A 17,076-nucleotide genomic window follows, 5' to 3' on the forward strand; every position below is an offset into this window, starting at 1 on the left:
ATTAACACCTTGCATGCTAAACCTAAGGCATGGGTGAAATCTGGGAAGTATGTGTCGGAGGCCTGGGATATATGCAAGGGGACTAGACAGGGTTGTCCACTATCCCCAATGTTTTACATACTGGGACTAGAACCCATAGCTGTTTACTTTAGAAAGCAATTCTTCGATGCAGGCATTAGACTGGGAGACGTGGATCACATCATCTCGCTCTACGCGGATGACGTTCTCATATACGTCAGGGACCCACACCTCAACGTACCAACCATGTTAGAAGTACTGGACAATTATTCCGAGGTCTCTGGGATATGTTTTAGCAGGTCAAAGTCTTGTATGTTCCCCCTAGCAGCCCTGAAAACAGAGTTTAGAACCACTCCCTGAAGTTGGGATCCAATGGCAGAATACATCATTCCGCTACCTTGAAGTGCAGATTATGCATACCCCCGAGCTAATGCACGAACAAAACACAAAGGCAGCACTCCCCGCCCTGCGCAAATCAATGGCGTTCTGGGCGAAACTCCCCCTCTCGATGATGGGCAGGGCTTTGATATCTAAAATGATCGTTCTCCCGCATTTCCTTTATGGGTTTCAAAATGTACACTACTATACACACAAGCCCTTCTTCCGACTGCTTGAGACCATACTGCTAGAGTTCCTATGGGGGAAAGGGAAGCATAGAATAGCGTTGCAATTGCTAACCCTACCATATAGCCAAGGCGGTATTCAACTTCCAAACCTAGAAAAATATTACATAGCAGCACAGCTTAGTTTTGTGACCAAATGGCTAGACGATGAACCCACATCTGAAACACCATTGCTACAGGCCATGCTGCCCCAATTCCATCTGAAAGAACTGGTCTGGGCACCGTCCAAACTGCTGGGAACTCTACCCTTTTTGGCTGACCTGGGAAGGAAAATTTGGCACAGGGCAAAAATGCTCACTAACTCACGGAACTCCTATAGCCCAGAAGTCCCCCTGATCGCAGACCTATGCACAACACTTTCGGATTTGAAACATATCAGGCTCTGGAGAGGGAAGGGGTCTACACCTGGGGAGATCTGTATGATGAAGGCACTTTCAGGGAGTTCACCTCGCTGCAGGAGACGGAAGGCATACATACCGGCCAGTTTCTGTGGTACCAAAGAACTTGTGCTGTGGCCCGACGCTAATGGGACTCGTGGCTGATGGAACCAGACACAGACCCACTCCTCACCTTGATGTACAACTTGGGAGAGGGCGGTAAACCCGTTTCACAACTATATGGCCACCTGATCGACATGCCAAATCCTCGGAGCATGGAAATGAAAAGCAAATGGGAGGAGGATATAGGCCGGGAAATTACTAAAGGGGAGTGGAACAGAGCTCTCACATTCCCCAAAACGGTGTCCAGAAACCATAGATTTAGGCAGATTCAGTTGAACATACTACACAGAACTTACCTGTCCCCGTGCCGCATAGCCACCTTCAATCCCCAGACACAACCGACCTGCAACTGGTGCAAGGGAGAAAGAGCGGATCACAGGACAAGGGCTCTGTGGGACAGGGTCCAACAAACTTGTGAAAAAGCAGGCCTGAGTAAATATAATTGGACACCCGGCGAGTGCCTCTTAGGAACCTACCCCAGACCAGCCAAACTCAAGCATGCAACAAGGCTCATGGACATATCATGCATAATGGCCAAAAGAACTATAGAAATGGCCTGGAAGAAACCCATGGGCCATCAGTTCAAACTATGGCACAAAGAGACTGAACGGTGGGTGCTGGCCGAGACCGTGGCATGGGAGGACTGTGTGGCCAGTTCCACGGACGACTCTAGTATGTCACTTGAGGCATGGAAGGAACTCACCAGACACATGTTCCACCCCTCGGATGATAAACCCCCCTGAATCGGAACTTAATCCAGGCCCATGTGAGACCTGTCATAAAGTCAGCAGCAGCGGAAGTACGGCAGAGGACAGAGACCTTGCGGAAGCCTTTCCCCTATTGTAGTTGCCGGATGGTTACCCTTCGCTCCCACCCTCCCACCGAAACAGTTGATATATGAAACTGACAGAATATGGAGACAGTTATGGTTGTTTTGTTTTTGTATTTGTAATTTTTTGACGTTAAGTTAAACATATGTTTATAACTATTTGAGATTGGCTCCATTGTACACAACTTGTTTGATATTATTGAAAAATGCCAATAAACAAATTTGAAAATAAAATTTATGAACACAGCTTAAATGTTACTGTTTATGAACGCTGATTTGCATTCCGATTCATTATATTGTTGACTGTCCTATGTAAAGCGCTTTGGACAAAGGCGCTATATAAAACACGATAAATACAAATACTTTCCCGCTCCAGATGCTCTCCAACTTTTCTCGGTACCTGTGTTCCCCAGGCACTCCCACACAGAGCAGACCCAAAATCACCTGCTCAGTGGGTGAGGGGGGTGGTCCAAGTGGGAGTTCACTCCACTTTGTGACCTAGTGATCCGGGAGCTCAACGCCTAAGCAGGTAGCACAGGCGCGTCCCCTCCTGGGTCTTCTTTTTAAATGCTGCTGGATCGGCCCTGGACCCACAGCTTTAATGACCGTCACCTCAGACTGGTGAGTAGGGACCAATGTATAGGTCAGACCTCAGCGTGTTCAAGTATGCCCAAGTTTGTTGATGCCCGAAGTGAGGAGGCATTGCTAGAGTACAGGTAAGGCCCTATTTAGGCTATGTTCCCAAAGAGGGCTCAATAAACCCTTCCCAACTGTGGGGCAAGAACATTTTTGGACTTAGGAAGTGTACAGCTTTGAGGAACTTGAAACCCACAAACAAATTAAAGATTGGGAGCAGATTAAGGAGGTGTCTGAATTGACCTCCATGAAAAAGATAACCTTCTAGTAGGGACAAGAGCAAATTGTTTAAAAACATTTTTCTGAGAGAACGTGATACAACCAACTGTTTATATACCTACACTTCTTGTTTGTCTTATGCATTTTATCTCTACCCTCTCTCTTTCATCCTCTCAGTGTTCAAAGAGTATTTCAGTTCCTCAAAGCACGTATTCTAAGTGCACATTATCTGCAGAGTGATTTTGATGATTAGATCTGTGATAGATGTACAATTGTTTTATCCCATTATGAAAATGAAATAGAAATGTAATTAAAAAGTATAGCTAAACATAAGACTGACAGATAGAGACAGCCATGAAGATCTGTGGATATATAACTATTTATAAATGGAAAGACAAATGAAGCTGTGTGGACAGACAGCGCTTTACAGTTAAGGTTTACAGGTAGCTAGATAGACACATCGCTAGTGTGGAAAACCCTGAGGCGTTACAACCTAGTCCCCGGGTATCCTGTACTGAGGTGGGCAGGGAAAGGCCATTGCTTTTGGATCCCGACCCTAGGGTGGACAAGCGAGAGAAGATCACCTTGGTAGGGGGTCCTCAGGGAGTGGGGGAGAAGCATCCGATGGCGAGACTTTGAATCCCCTTTTTCCACAACCCATCTAACCCCTAACCCTGCTTATTTTATGGGAAACTACAGCTCTCATGATTCCTCCCCACGTTACATTGACAACACTACTGAGCCGAGGAAGGTGAGGTATGAGGTCAGACAGATTATCTCTACTGACTTGCAAGAGCTCTGTTCCTGTAATGAGGCAAGGCAGAGTCAGGCACATAATCCTAACTATATCCACCTGCCACATATTAACACTCCCTGTCAGGCGAATATAAAGTGGTGCGCACAGACACACTCTGAGTCAGGCTGGGTACGAGAAGGAACAGCCCTTTCGGGGCTGATGCGAACCATGCGATGGAAGTCAGAAGGCTAAGAGGCTGATCTGCAGTTACGGAGATTGAGAGAGAGCCAGGCGAGAATCCCACACTTTTGGAAGCTGTAAGCGTTCCAAGACTGAAACCGAATAAGCAGAAGAAAGAAACCTTCAAGTTACTTGAAAGCGGCCTGCGAACCTCCCGGGTGAACGCCAGAGTTGGGGAGGAGCAGACGAGGTGTTGGAAACGGCCTTGCCTGCTGCATGAAGAACGTTGATGAAAGAAGACTGATTAACACAACTAGTGAGTTATCGAAGGCAACAAAAGCCTGGTTTGTGTTAAAAGCAAAAGTAACTAACTCAATAGTTGAAGGTTGCGCACGTGCCGATAAGAAGTGTAATGGAAAGGACAATTGCTGAATTGTAAAAGGAATGGATACAAAAAGTGGTCCTGCAAGTGAAATTGCACATTCGAAAAGTCTCTGTGAAATGTTCTGAGATGATTGGGAACCAAAAGGCAAGAAAGTAATTGCGATCCCGAAAGAAAGTTGAATGAGTGAACAGCAAAGTATGTGAACTCTGAATCTGCCAAGAGGGCAAAGTATATGAACTTTGTAAAGAGGCCAAGAAACAAAATAAAGAAAATAAGAAACTACAAATATCAAGAAGTATTGGTGTTACATATGTACTTTGAAGGAGGCCAAGAAGCCAAACTAAAGAGAATAAGAAACTACAAGAACCAAGTGGCATTGGTGTTGTAAGAGGATAAAGATTGTGGATTGTAGAATTATTGAAAGAGGTTGAAGCGGTCATGCAGAGGTCTACGTAAAATCCTTGCAGTTTCGAAAGTCTTCAACAGTGAAAAGGTACCCGAGACAAAATGTGGGGAAGGGAGCCCCCATAAAGAAAAAGGCAGGCTCGAGCCCTCAGAGGGAAGGCTATGTTGAATTGTGGGAACGTTAAAGGTCAAAAGTGGAACTGTATATTTCTGACAAAGTGGACAAAGCCCAAGGAAGTGACTGAACTACCAGAAGCTTGAAGCCCAAGCCTGAACTGTTAGATTGTACCAGTGAGCCAAATTGTGCAAGACTGAAAGAACTGTGCCATTTACCTATACTTTTTAGGAAACTCTCTAGACTCGTGGTGCTGAACGTGGGGGAAGGTAGTTGTTATTTAAGCCATTCTGACATTTCTTTCGAGGCACTATTTTCCTTTTGAATTCCCATAACACATTTGTTATTTTGAGGAGGGCAAGGTTCGTTTTTTTTTTTTTTAGTATAGGCCTTTTTATTTTGACTAGACTGACTTGGACTTGTTTGTTATTTATTTAATGGTCGAGACTACTCCCATTCTAGAGTTAGGGCGAGTTAGGAATTCTACCAACCCAACCAAAATAACAAATAACGGTTTTTCAAAACTTGTATCCATTGTGTCCTTGTCGATTGATATCATGCCTTCCTTACACTAGTGACAGCAGCGGACAGACAAATAAAGCTGTAAAGTAGGTAGAAAGACAGAATGCTGTATAGGCAGATCGATTCATACACAGTGGTAGACAAGCCAGTATAAGGCAGAGACAAATACAAGGAGTCCAACTTATAGAGGCAGGCAGATAAAAGATAGCAGCTATCACACATTCACAAATATGGTCACATCTAGTCTGAGATAGCAGGTTGCAGAAGTGTGTGTTACTTTGAGGAAGGAATCATACCTTGACAGAAGAGGTTAGGAAGCTACTCCCATGGAGCTTTGGGACTGGTGAGCTGGATCCGCGACCAGTCAGAGATGTACCCAAATGCTTACTTGTCGGACTCCCTATGTACAAAGACAACAGTTAAATTTCAGTGTGCAGTAAAACATCATATTTTGTTGTCTCTCTGCATATTAGATGCTGGATAATGGTGCAAAATTCATCGGATAGAAAGGGTTTTAAAAAATCTTTTGCAGTCAGGGAGGAAGTTTCACAGAACATCGCTTGAGTTCCATAATCCACAACAGCAATGTCAAGAAAAGATTTAATTATGACTGCCCATCAAAACACAGCAAGTTAGTTGTTCTAAAGATTAGAACACTGTATTCTATTTATGCACTGAATTGGTGCAGTCTTAATAGCATAACCAATACATCATGTGGAGACAAGAAGTAAGCTGAGTGAATGACAAGAAAAAATACAGGAAAGAAAAATCAGCAAAAAAGAAATCAGGAAAAATATACTACAGGAAAGAAATCTACTTCTACTAGACTTAGCTGCTGCTTTCAGCCTCGACCACCAAACCCTCTGCCACCATCTGACTACTACTGCAAACTTCTCCTTCGGGCAACCAAATGGATCACCTCCTTCCTTGCTGACAGAACCATTTGAGTCTTCCCTGGTGAATCCGCAGCCCCACCCACCCCAGTTGAATATGGCGTCCCACAAGGTTCCTGCATCTCCCCCACACTTTACAATATTTACACAGGACCTCTCTATGATCAGCTGGACATCACATGGACTAATTATGCAGACTACACACAAATACTCCTTCCCCTCACAGGAGACTACCTGCAGGACACCACCACACTCAACGCCATCTACGATATCATCCAGGCTTGGATGGCCTCTCATCTGCTATTCATGGCAAAAAGTAAATCCTACTTGTCGGCACTCAAACCCTTCTCAGCAAACTGGCCCCAGCCTACTGATCCTTTGTGATAGACGGAAATACAATTCCGGTCTGGCTAGCCGTAAAAACACTGGGAATCTACCTTGATGCCACCCTTGACATGGCACGACAAGTAAATGCTATTGCATTTTCCGTTGCCCACACTATGAAACTTGTAAATGCCAACAGACTCTCTCCGTAGACAACTGCCTTATTGTCACACAAGCTGTTATAGGGTCCAAATTAGACTGTTGCAATGTTCCGTTCGCAGACACCACTGAAAGGAACAACAAATTGCAAGTGATCACAAATTACGCTCTCCGCTCTGCCCTCAGTGTCTCTAAACATGGGCATATTTCAAATGTGGGAAGAAAGATACACTAGCTACCGATTCTCTAATGCATTAAATCCAAAACCCTTTCCAACACAGCCCAAGCATATCAGTCACAAAGCCTCGAAAATCGAATTTGACGAGGCCCACACGCTGAGTCAACTGACACTGCATCACAGTTCCCAGATTCAAGCGTACAAGAGCAGGAGGCTCCAGCTTTCCAGTCACTGCCTCTAAGCTTTGGAATTCCTTGCTGCTCACCCTTCGCTCTGAACCTTCTTACTGGACATTCAGAAAACATTTTAAAACTTGGCTCTTTATCTAAGGGGACTGCTCATATTGTCACCAGCCTGTCCTCATTCTGGCCATGCTTTTGTCCTGTAACTTGCGTCAAGATGCCTTCGGGTTAAGTGCGCTTTATAAATGCAAAAATAAATAAATGCAAGAAAACACTTATTTAGTGCAGTCTGTAAGTCAAGTCACCTCCAGAAGACTTCTAGGCAGGTGCCCAGGGATTTTGCTTAACTACAAGAGGTCTGCCTCACAGAGAATTGAACTGCCATTCTGCCAGATGTATTTGAGTTGGACCATGTGTGCGCCACCGATATCGTTGCTACCTGCTGTATTGTCTGTGTTTGACATACATTTTCACATGTTTGATACATTCATGAAACGCTGCAATTGCTATTTGTGTACTCTATCTCGGAGCCATGCTAGCCAGGAGGTAGTGGAAAGAGGGTGGAGGGCATAAGAGCATGAGGATGATGCAGCCCTGAATCAATATGAACCGTGTCACACATGGCCCAGGAATCACTGAGTCTATGAGACAGTTCAACAGGTTTTGCTGGGCCTATGGGTGACCCTCTCTCTCTAGTCCCAGATGACTCCCCTTCCTAACCCAGGCAACCATATTCCCTGCTAGTGCTATCGAATTGTAACCCCTACTGTCTAAAGTTTGGCCATGGTGGTTCCCTAATACGCGGTCTTTCTATTCTAAACAAGAGTTAGTGTTCTAAAGGGAATTGGATAATGCTTTGCACTTACTTTGTTGGAATTAGCCTAGTTCAGTCACACCCACTCACCTCTTCCCTCCTACTTTTAATACTACCTCCTCCTTTTTACACCTTCCACTAGTCCTCTTGTCCCTCAGTTGTTTCACTTGCACTACTTCCTGTCCTCACCCTTTGATCCCACTTCTAGTCCACACCTCCCGCCACTACTCCCTCTCCTCCCGCCAGTACTCCCCCCCCTCCCCCCGCCTCTACTCCCCCTCCTCCCGCCTCTACTCCCCCTCCTCCCACCTCTACTCCCCCTCCTCCCACCTCTACTCCCCCTCCTCCCACCTCTACCCCCACACCACCCACCGCTACGCCCCCTGCACCCACCATTACTTAGACACCCCCTTTTGACAATGTACCATTCAATTCACATTAATTCCTTACAATGTTAAAGGTTTTTATTCTGTGCAAAGGTGCCATGTGCATGGTCTCTCAGCGCTCTGGCAGTTCTGTGAAAAAAAAGAATAAAGGAGGGGGACGGTAAGGTTAGTGGAATGAGCAGGAAAAGAGCAAGGAAACTGATGTGCTGTTGGTAGCTTCAGTTCAGATGAACCATTCACTGAGCCTGTGTGCGAGCTTCGGAGGCAGCCGTTATGTGGTATTGTGCAAGGTGGTGTGTGCTGTGTCTTGTGGTTGTGGTGTTGTGAAGTATGTGCGGTTTGCTGTGCAGATGAGTTCTGGCTGTCTTTAGTGCAGTATGTGAGAGGTCTATGAGGAGGGTTGAATATTAGTATTAGTTCACCAAGATGTGAGAAATGGCTAAGCAACGCAATGTGCTTAGATGTGAGAAATGATTAAGTGACACAACTCGCCTATATGTGAGAAATGGCTAGGGAAACAATTTGCCTACACCAGCTGACAAAGTGTTTCCATTTATTAAAGTAACAGTGTCTGGTATTTGGTTTACATGCTTTTTTAAGAATGTCCATACATCTTTTTGACAGATTAGGGTGTCCAAACTATGACCTCAGGAACCAGCTTAAATTCTCACGGTACGTACCATCCTGCTGCCTTCGATCATTGTCAGCTTCCGTGGTGGCAGTTCCTCGTGTGAGACTCTCCCGCGTTGGAGGTTGTGCTTTTTCTGTAGCTGTAGCTAAAGCATGGAATGTTCTTCCTTCTGCTATGCGGAATACTGTGGACCAGCTTGTCTTCTGTCGCCTTTTGGAGACATACCTGTTCTGAGCCCTCAATGATATGCTATTGCCGCCAGCGCCAGAATGCCTTTTTGGCGAACGTGCGCTCTACAAATACGGATAACATAATATACCAGGCTGCCAAGTTTAGCTTTTGTGGACATGGATGTAGTAATGTCCCCTGCTGTTGTGAGAGCATGTCGCAGGGGCACGAGAGATGGACCAGAGGACAAAGACATTTTCATGAGGAGTGAAAACCATTGCTGACAAGCCCACAATGGTGTGATTAGAATTATAGTAACTTGTTCCTGGTGCATCTTTTAAACTATCCGTTTGAGGACAGGTGTTGGGAGAAAAGCCTAGGCAAATTTCACTGACTACTTGATCCAGAGACCGTTCCCCTTGGGCGTCATCTGGGGGGTACCTGGAGGCGTAGTCTAGGCATTGTGCGTTCTCTTGAGTTGCAAAAACGTCTATCTCTGGATGCCCCAGTTTGAAAAGACGTTCTTAAAATGTCTTGTGTATGCGCCATTCATGTACTTAGGGCAGTTGGACGTCTCTGCTGAACACGTCTGCCAGAAGACTGTGTTCCCCTGGAACGTGTGGTGACAGGAGGAACATGCTGTACTTGAGTGCCCACTTCCATATGTTCTGGGCTAGTCTGGACAGCCCTAGAGAGTATGTACCGCCCACCCCCCACCCTGCGTTTTATTAGGGTGATGAGGTGTTTATGGGGTCGTATTCGTATGTGAACAGCTAGGCCGAATTAGTCAGGGGTATAGCTGTGTTCTAGTTGTATGATGGTGTGTAGTAGAGAGTATGTGTAGTGATGTAATGTGATATGATAGTTATCTTTAAAGCGGCCGACACCAGGCACGTGAACGGGATGGCAGGGAACATAGTGACACGCGGACACAGAGACAGGGGGCTGAGCTTACAGCGACAGGAGGGGGTATGCGGAAATATAGCAACAGCATGGGGAACAGGAAAGCAGGGTACACAGTGATACACGGGGGCATGTTAACATTTACATTCGCATTTTTATCTAGATGCAATTCAGGATAATGTTGGCAACTCCACCCAAGTGTGGAACATGCTAACATTTGCAATTCTATCTGGAATCGACTCAGGCTGATGTTCGGGATGTCATCTAATTTGGGCACCTGCTTCCATCCACAAGTCCATCAAGTGTGGGACATGTTTAACATTTGGATTTCCATCTAGAAGTGACTCTGGCTAATGTTCGTGATTTCATCTAGGTGTGATGCATTCTGACATTCACAGTTCCGTCTAGGTGTAGGACATGCTGGGACATGTTAACATCTGAATTTCTATCCAGATGTGACTCAGGCAAATGCTCATGATTTCATCTGGGTGTGAATGAAGTGCAATGGATCGAGCTCCTAGAAGGGAAGCCATTAGATCCGATGTGGACTAAGTCCCACAATAGTCAAAATACAAATCAGGAGGCTCATCTCGGTATTGATCTTTTTGACATAATATATAATGAATGTTTATCCTGTCTGGGTCTTGCGCAGGCTAATGTTCGCAATTCTAACAAGGTCTGGCATTGCTAACATTCACAATCTAGTATGGGTCTGGGCAGGCTAATGTTCACAATTCTAACCAAGTGCGGCATTGCTAACATTCACAATCCCGTCAGGGTCCGGCGCAGGCTAATGTCCACAATTGTAACTGAGCGCAGCATTGCGAACATTCACAATCTAGTATGGGTCTGGGCAGGCTAGTGTTTGCAGTTTTACCCAAGTGATGCATTTCTAACATTCACAATCCTGTTAGGGTCTGGCGCAGGCTAATGTTCACAATTCTAACTGAGTGCGGCATTGCTAACATTCACAATTCTGAGTTAAGGTAATGTTGAGTGGTAGGGTTTTCTGGCGTAAAGTAATTGCTCTACTCCCCACCCATGCCACACTTACTTTTTGGTTGCTGCTGGATTACGGCTGGTCCCTGGCTTCACTGGCTTCCCATGCCGACAGCTGCTGACACTTTCTGGATCCGCCTCTGTTGGATCTGCCCTTTGCCTTGGGCCCTTAGCTGCAGGGGCTGCCGGGCGGAGGGGTGCTGAGATAGGTCCAGGATAAGGAATGATTGGCCAATCAGGGCTGGGGGAGGGCACGGGAGGCGGGTTCAGGGGGGACAACAATGTGGCTGCAATCAGGCAGAAACAGGGGGCTCAAATATAAATTGGGCATACCTAAAATGGACATCTAGTGGGGCCAAAGGCACATTCCTACTCACCTGCACCGCCAGAATGGAAATGGCGTGCAAGGCGAGGTGCCGGGGTTAGGGCTGGAAGCATGGGCACAGACATCCAATCAGGGCAGGTGGAGGGAGCGGAAGGCGGGATCAGCGGGGACAACGACGCGGCTGCAATTGGGTGGCAACAGGGTTCTGGGGGCTCAAATTTAAACTGGGCATACCTGAAAATGGACATCTAGTGGGGTCAAAGGCACATTCCTACTCACCTAAACTGCCAGAATGGAAATGGCGTGCAAGGCGCAGTGCTGGGGTTAGGGCTGGAAGCGTGGGCACAGACATCCAATCAGGGCCAGGGGAGTGCGGGAGGCAGGATCGGGGGGGGAGGGCAACAACGCAGCTACAACAGGGGGCTCAAATTTAAACTGGATATACCTAAAAATGGACATGTAGTGGGGTCAAAGGCACATTCCTACTCACCTGCACCGCCAGAATGGAAAAAGTACTAAACTGCTCACTTGGGATGGATGCTCAGGTGGAAAGTACAGTGAAAAAGTCTCAATACCACCTTAGATTATTGAGGATTGTGAAACTCTCACAAGTAAAAATTGTAAAACATTGGTATGGGCAATCAGAATGCCTAGGTTACATTACTGCAATGCACTTCTGAGTGGTGCTAATAAAAGCAGTATGAATAAGCTGCAAATACTCCAAAATGACGCTGTACATATTGTGAAAAACATATCTAGTAGGGATCACATTACTGCAGCCAGCAGGGAACTTCATTGGCTTCCGGTTGCGTCACGGGTTCTCTTCAAGATCCGGACTATGACACACAAATGTATATATGGATCAGCTCCCGAATATCTTAAGGAACGCCTTACCCTACAACAAGAGTGCAGAATAACAAGATCCTCTGACACCCTTCATCTTATCTGTCCTAAGGTGAAGAGAGCGAGAGGGAAAGGGCACTCATTGCCCTTTCAGGCTCCATAGGCTTGGAACAAAATACCTGCCTCTTTGAGAAGGGAGAAATGTCTACTTATCTTTCGCAAGCAACTACAAACATTCTTATTTTAATTGCCACTATGTCTCCTGATGCATCTGATGATTTTATGTTGTATCTTTACGTGCGCCCTGATGCCTCCGGGCTGTGGCGCACAACGAAAAAACAAATAATTAAAATAAATATGCAGACTAGTGTGTGGCACTAGATAAATGCAGGAAGCCATCATTCCTAGAAGGTGCACAGCATTTCGTATGGTCATCTGGTGACTGGCTACATGCGGTGGGATTTGAAACTGCATGTTTTGTACCCTCTCATTAGAGGGAAAGACAAGGCTGTCTTCCATCCGAATCAGAGCCCCAAGTAATTGCTTTAATTGGCTGGGAACTAGACGTTGATGGAGAATCCCAATTGGTTGAATCTGACCAGATGCCAGCGGGCAGCCCCCCATAACATCTGGACAGTCACACACCAAGACTAGCAAGCTATGAAGGTAGATCTATTTTCTGCCAAGGCGTACTTGTAAAGACCCACACCATTCCAGGCAGTCCATCATTCCTAATCACGTTCCTCGCCCTTAAAAGCCTGCTCCATTGCATAATCACAGAGGATCCAACCCGCCCAATTTCAAACAGAACTCCAAGAACCTAATTGTTCTTGACATCATATGTTTCCAAACTTCTTTCTCTCACACACTTTCCATCCTTGCCCAAGTCTACATTTACACAGAGGTTAATAAGTGATGAAAACCACCTTCATAGCACGAAGAAATTATGAAGGATGAACCATTTCTTTGCGTCGCTGATGACCATGATCCCACCGTGCAGCAGGACCAAGCAGTGGGTGGACACCACACTCAAGACAACAAGGGAACTGTGCACCCCTGCAGTCTGGATGATCTGAACAAAGAGGCGAATTACCTGAAAAGGTAGAACCGTCACAAGGGCTCCAAATACTGCTGAAAATGAGGTAATGAGAGGTCTTTACAAAGGAATGTACAAGACATGTAAAAGAGCACCTGCATTAAAACCATTTGACAGAAGGAGAGACACTATTTTCACTGTTGATACCAGCAATAAGGGTTTAGGAGCAGTGCTAATTCATTGGGACCATGAGGTGAGTGAGGTATCAGTGAGCTTGCTGTCTAGAACGCCATCACAGGTTGAGAGAAATTACTCAGGATATGAGAAAGAAGCATTAGCTTGTGCCTGGGGTGTACCACATTTCAGGCAATTTCTCTAGGGAGCTCCATTTTTGTTGAGAACAGATCATAAGCCCTTGGTCATTCTGGCATAACAAATACCTACGGATTGGTCTGAAAAAAACGTTGGTGGCCAGAAGTCAACAGAGATGTCAAAAGGTATATCAGAGAATGCAGGCAATGTACTGGGAGTAGCAAGACCTTAGTTACAAGAACCACTTATTCTAAAATACAAAAGACCCATGGTCAAGAGTGGTCATGGATATAAGATAGGGCCATTTCATAGTTAGGGGACAGAAAGAAGGAATGTTTTGGTAGATTATTATAGCCATTGGCCAGGAGGGAAGTTTGTCAGAGAGGTGAACACGGAGGCCATCATAGTTTTCTGCAGGACATTTTCCTAGTGGAAGGTATAACCAAGGAAATTGTGATTGCTTTCATGTCCAGAAAAGGGATTCAGCACATTAAAATATCATTATATCCTCCCCAAGCCAAAGGCTTGATGGAAGGATTCAATAAGGTGGTGAAAGGTGTGAAGGGAATCAAAATTGGATCTTGACGATGAGGTGGACAAGCTGTTATATGCATATAGGGTGAGGAAACATGTCACAGACAATACTCTGTGTGAATTGAAGAGGGGAAGGAAAAGTAGGAACATCAGGAGGAACTGTAGTGGGACAACATAGACAACATATGATGTTAATAAGGGGACTGGTTATGCTGGTATCAAAGTAGGTGATTTTGTGAAGATAAAATTACCTGGCTGTGTTCCCAAGCCATGTATGGTATTCGGGAAAGGCATCAAGGTAGTTGGAGTCAAGAAAACCAGTTTGCCGACAAGTGATGGACACTGGTGGAATTTGAGTTGGGTGGTGAAAGGTAAAACATGGGGGAAGAGGGATGGGTTATGTCCTGCTTCTGAGCAGAGAATGTTATGGTGTCAGAAGGTTCTGGAATGCAGAGATAAGAGTGAGGTGGAGCCGGAGGTGGACTGTAGCTACATTGCTTACAACTGCACTTCATGTTTTATTTGGAATAAATCCTGAATCTGAAACACATCTTCAGCCTGGATTTCATATTTGATGTGTACAACAATTTTTCTTTGGGAATGGCTGCAGTTGGAAATGTGTTCTAGATGCACACTCTTATTCAGACACAATCAAGCTTAGAGTTAAGACATGTCCTTCCATAAACACAACGCTTCGCAACATAGCCTGTTCTTTGGCAAGCTGGCATCATACCAGGTGGCAGGGAGGGAAGTAGAATTGTGATGACTAAGAATAGGATTGTAATGAAGATTACTGGAATATACTTGGCCCATTAACCCCCCTCGCTGGTCTTCCTCACTTGAGGACCAACCAAGCAGTATGCCAGTACCTTACACACAGTGAGTTTAATACCATAGCTCAGTGTGACACAGAAGCAAGAACTGATGGACCAAATATGAAGAGAGCAAACCCGCAACCAAGAGTTTATAATGTTTAATTGAAGTAGTTGGCACTGACCAGGTTACAGCCGGACAAATCTCCTGCAGGTGATCCCCATCCTAATTGGGGCCAGGAGGCTGCCCCCAACCTCACCCCCACTAGTAAATCTGCCTTGAATCAAGGAGGGAAGGTGGGTATGTTGTGAAGATCAAGCTGGGACACCTACCTACAGTGAAGGGACTAGGACTGCAACTCTTCTTAGCTGTCACAAACAACACAACTAGGGAATCCAACCGTCTAAAGAAGTGAGTACACTGGATGTAAATGGTCAGGGCCCTAGCACTACCAAGAGTTGTGGAGGGGGGACTTCTCCTTGAGCACCCAAAGGACTACTCCCTAGTCTCTTCTAAATGATAACATGACATTTGTATAGAAGAATGGTTAAAAGGAAGATTATTGCTTGATGTTAGAACCTGTAGGTAAGGGTTACAGGACAGAAATGTATCCCCTCGCTGAGGTCATAACTAACAATAATGGCATCCTTGCAGTCAGAATATTGAAGGGGACTGTTACACTCGCCTGGCTCCTACAGGGGCGTTGATCGAACCCGGACAGCAGCGGCCTCCACCAACGTGAAGCGTAGGACAAAGATGGCTGTCTGGACGGACCCGCCCAGTCTCGTGTGCTTGACTCGTAGGAATATTCTCCTGTAGATGGATAAAGGGATTTAGTCCCGTGGATTTGAGTGCAGACCCCTCCCCACTGCTCCCGCTCTCCCCGCTGGCCACCTCGGATATTCCCACTTAGTGTCCTCACCTACTTAGTGTCCTCACCTTATGTTTTTAATGGATGAGCTCTCCATCCTGCGTGGCTTGCAGGGGCGCGTAGATACCAGTTACTTCAGTGGTCTGGGGTATTGGAGTTCTGGAAGATTATTGACTCCGGAGTTTACCAAGTTTAAAGAGTTCAATATGTCCAATGCTCACTCTTGCACCCCTTGGTGATTTTGCGGCAACAAATACTGTCTGGAGGTTGCTGGTGGCGTTCAGGTAAGAGTCTGTATTACCCAACACTATCCGGTAAAGTTGCGTGAGTTTAATTTGTTGTTTTTTCCTCCCTTCATAGATGCGGCATAAGAAGATGCAGCGTATTGAAGGATAATGCCTCCGGTGGTAAATCAGGTAAGCCTTGTGGTAAAATGATTGATTGTGTAGTCTCTCTAGGCTCACCTTGCTATTCCTTTGTCTTTTTTCACCAGGTGTTGAAGATCGCCGAAGAAAATGATGGAGGCAGCGCCGAGTCGAAGATGCTGTGGACTGGTGAGAATGGAGCGGCGCTGTAGCTGCGAAGCGACGCGTGTCGAAGTAATGTCCCTTCAGGCTCGGAATGGTGCAAGATCCTGAATCAGGTAAGGAATTAGATTAATGTCCGTAACCTAACCTCTTCTCCTATTTTCCCCTTTCTTCTAGGAGCTCCGGATGCGAGACGGGGCGTGGCAGAAGACTGGATGCAGGTTTGCAGGTATGATGAGCGTTACGCTGAAGAATGCAGAATAACGCGAAGCGTGGGTTGTAGATTGGGCGTGGTTTAAATAGCCTCATAAGTAGTCCCAGGTAAGAAGTCCCTAGAACCACAACCGAGTAAAAAAAAAATAGTCCCTTCCAGGTCTCACGTTGGCCTGGATGTATGTGCAGCATGGTCTGCCTGAGGTAAGTGATGACTATGAGCCTGGCGCCTTAGGCGCCAGGACTGATTCCTACTATGAGCCTGGCGCCTAAGGCGCCAGGACTGAACCCAGATAGCCCCTAGCCGGGGCTTCTGAGGTTTTACTAAATGTCTGGATGCCTGCTTCCGGGGCGGATGGGCTTGGTCCAGATGCCCGGGGGTAGGCATCATGACAGGGACCTTTGAGAGGGACTCAAAAGAAGGAAACTGATGTCACCTCAAGACAGTGCACATCCCAGGGTGGGTATGAGCAGCGGATCATTTGGACTCCTAAGGTTCCATTTTGGAAACCACCTCAGTTGCAATGAATATGTGGATCATGGCCCATTGACATTTTAAAGTGGAAGTAGTAAGGTTTAGGAGAACGACATTGGAAGCTTAAAAGAGGTCTAGTGCCATCAGTGAAGATAATAGTTTTGGGGCAAACCCTTAGATGGTCTCCGGTGCGCTTGGGATTGATTGCTTATTGATAGATTGTCATATATATAAAAACTGTCCTTTAAGTACACTGGATAGCTGTATTCATTGGTATATGGCTCTGCCCCGCCTCAAACAATAATAGTTACAGAACCACACC

General features: G+C 45.9%; 1 protein-coding gene across 4 annotated transcripts in view; it reads right to left on the bottom strand.

The window, feature by feature from the left end:
- Nucleotides 1-17,076, bottom strand: part of YEATS2 (YEATS domain containing 2) — a 1,971,885-nt gene that overhangs the window by 1,250,525 nt on the left and 704,284 nt on the right. For all 4 annotated transcript variants that reach the window (XM_069617830.1, XM_069617832.1, XM_069617831.1 and 1 more), the window contains one exon: nucleotides 5,465-5,568. In XM_069617830.1, the coding sequence (XP_069473931.1) occupies nucleotides 5,465-5,568 (104 nt within the window). The remainder of the gene's footprint in view (nucleotides 1-5,464; nucleotides 5,569-17,076) is intronic.

This window comes from Ambystoma mexicanum, chromosome 10 (assembly GCF_040938575.1).
Source record: "Ambystoma mexicanum isolate Mex_15411 chromosome 10, UKY_AmexF1_1, whole genome shotgun sequence".
In the NCBI taxonomy this organism is placed as follows: domain Eukaryota; kingdom Metazoa; phylum Chordata; class Amphibia; order Caudata; family Ambystomatidae; genus Ambystoma; species Ambystoma mexicanum.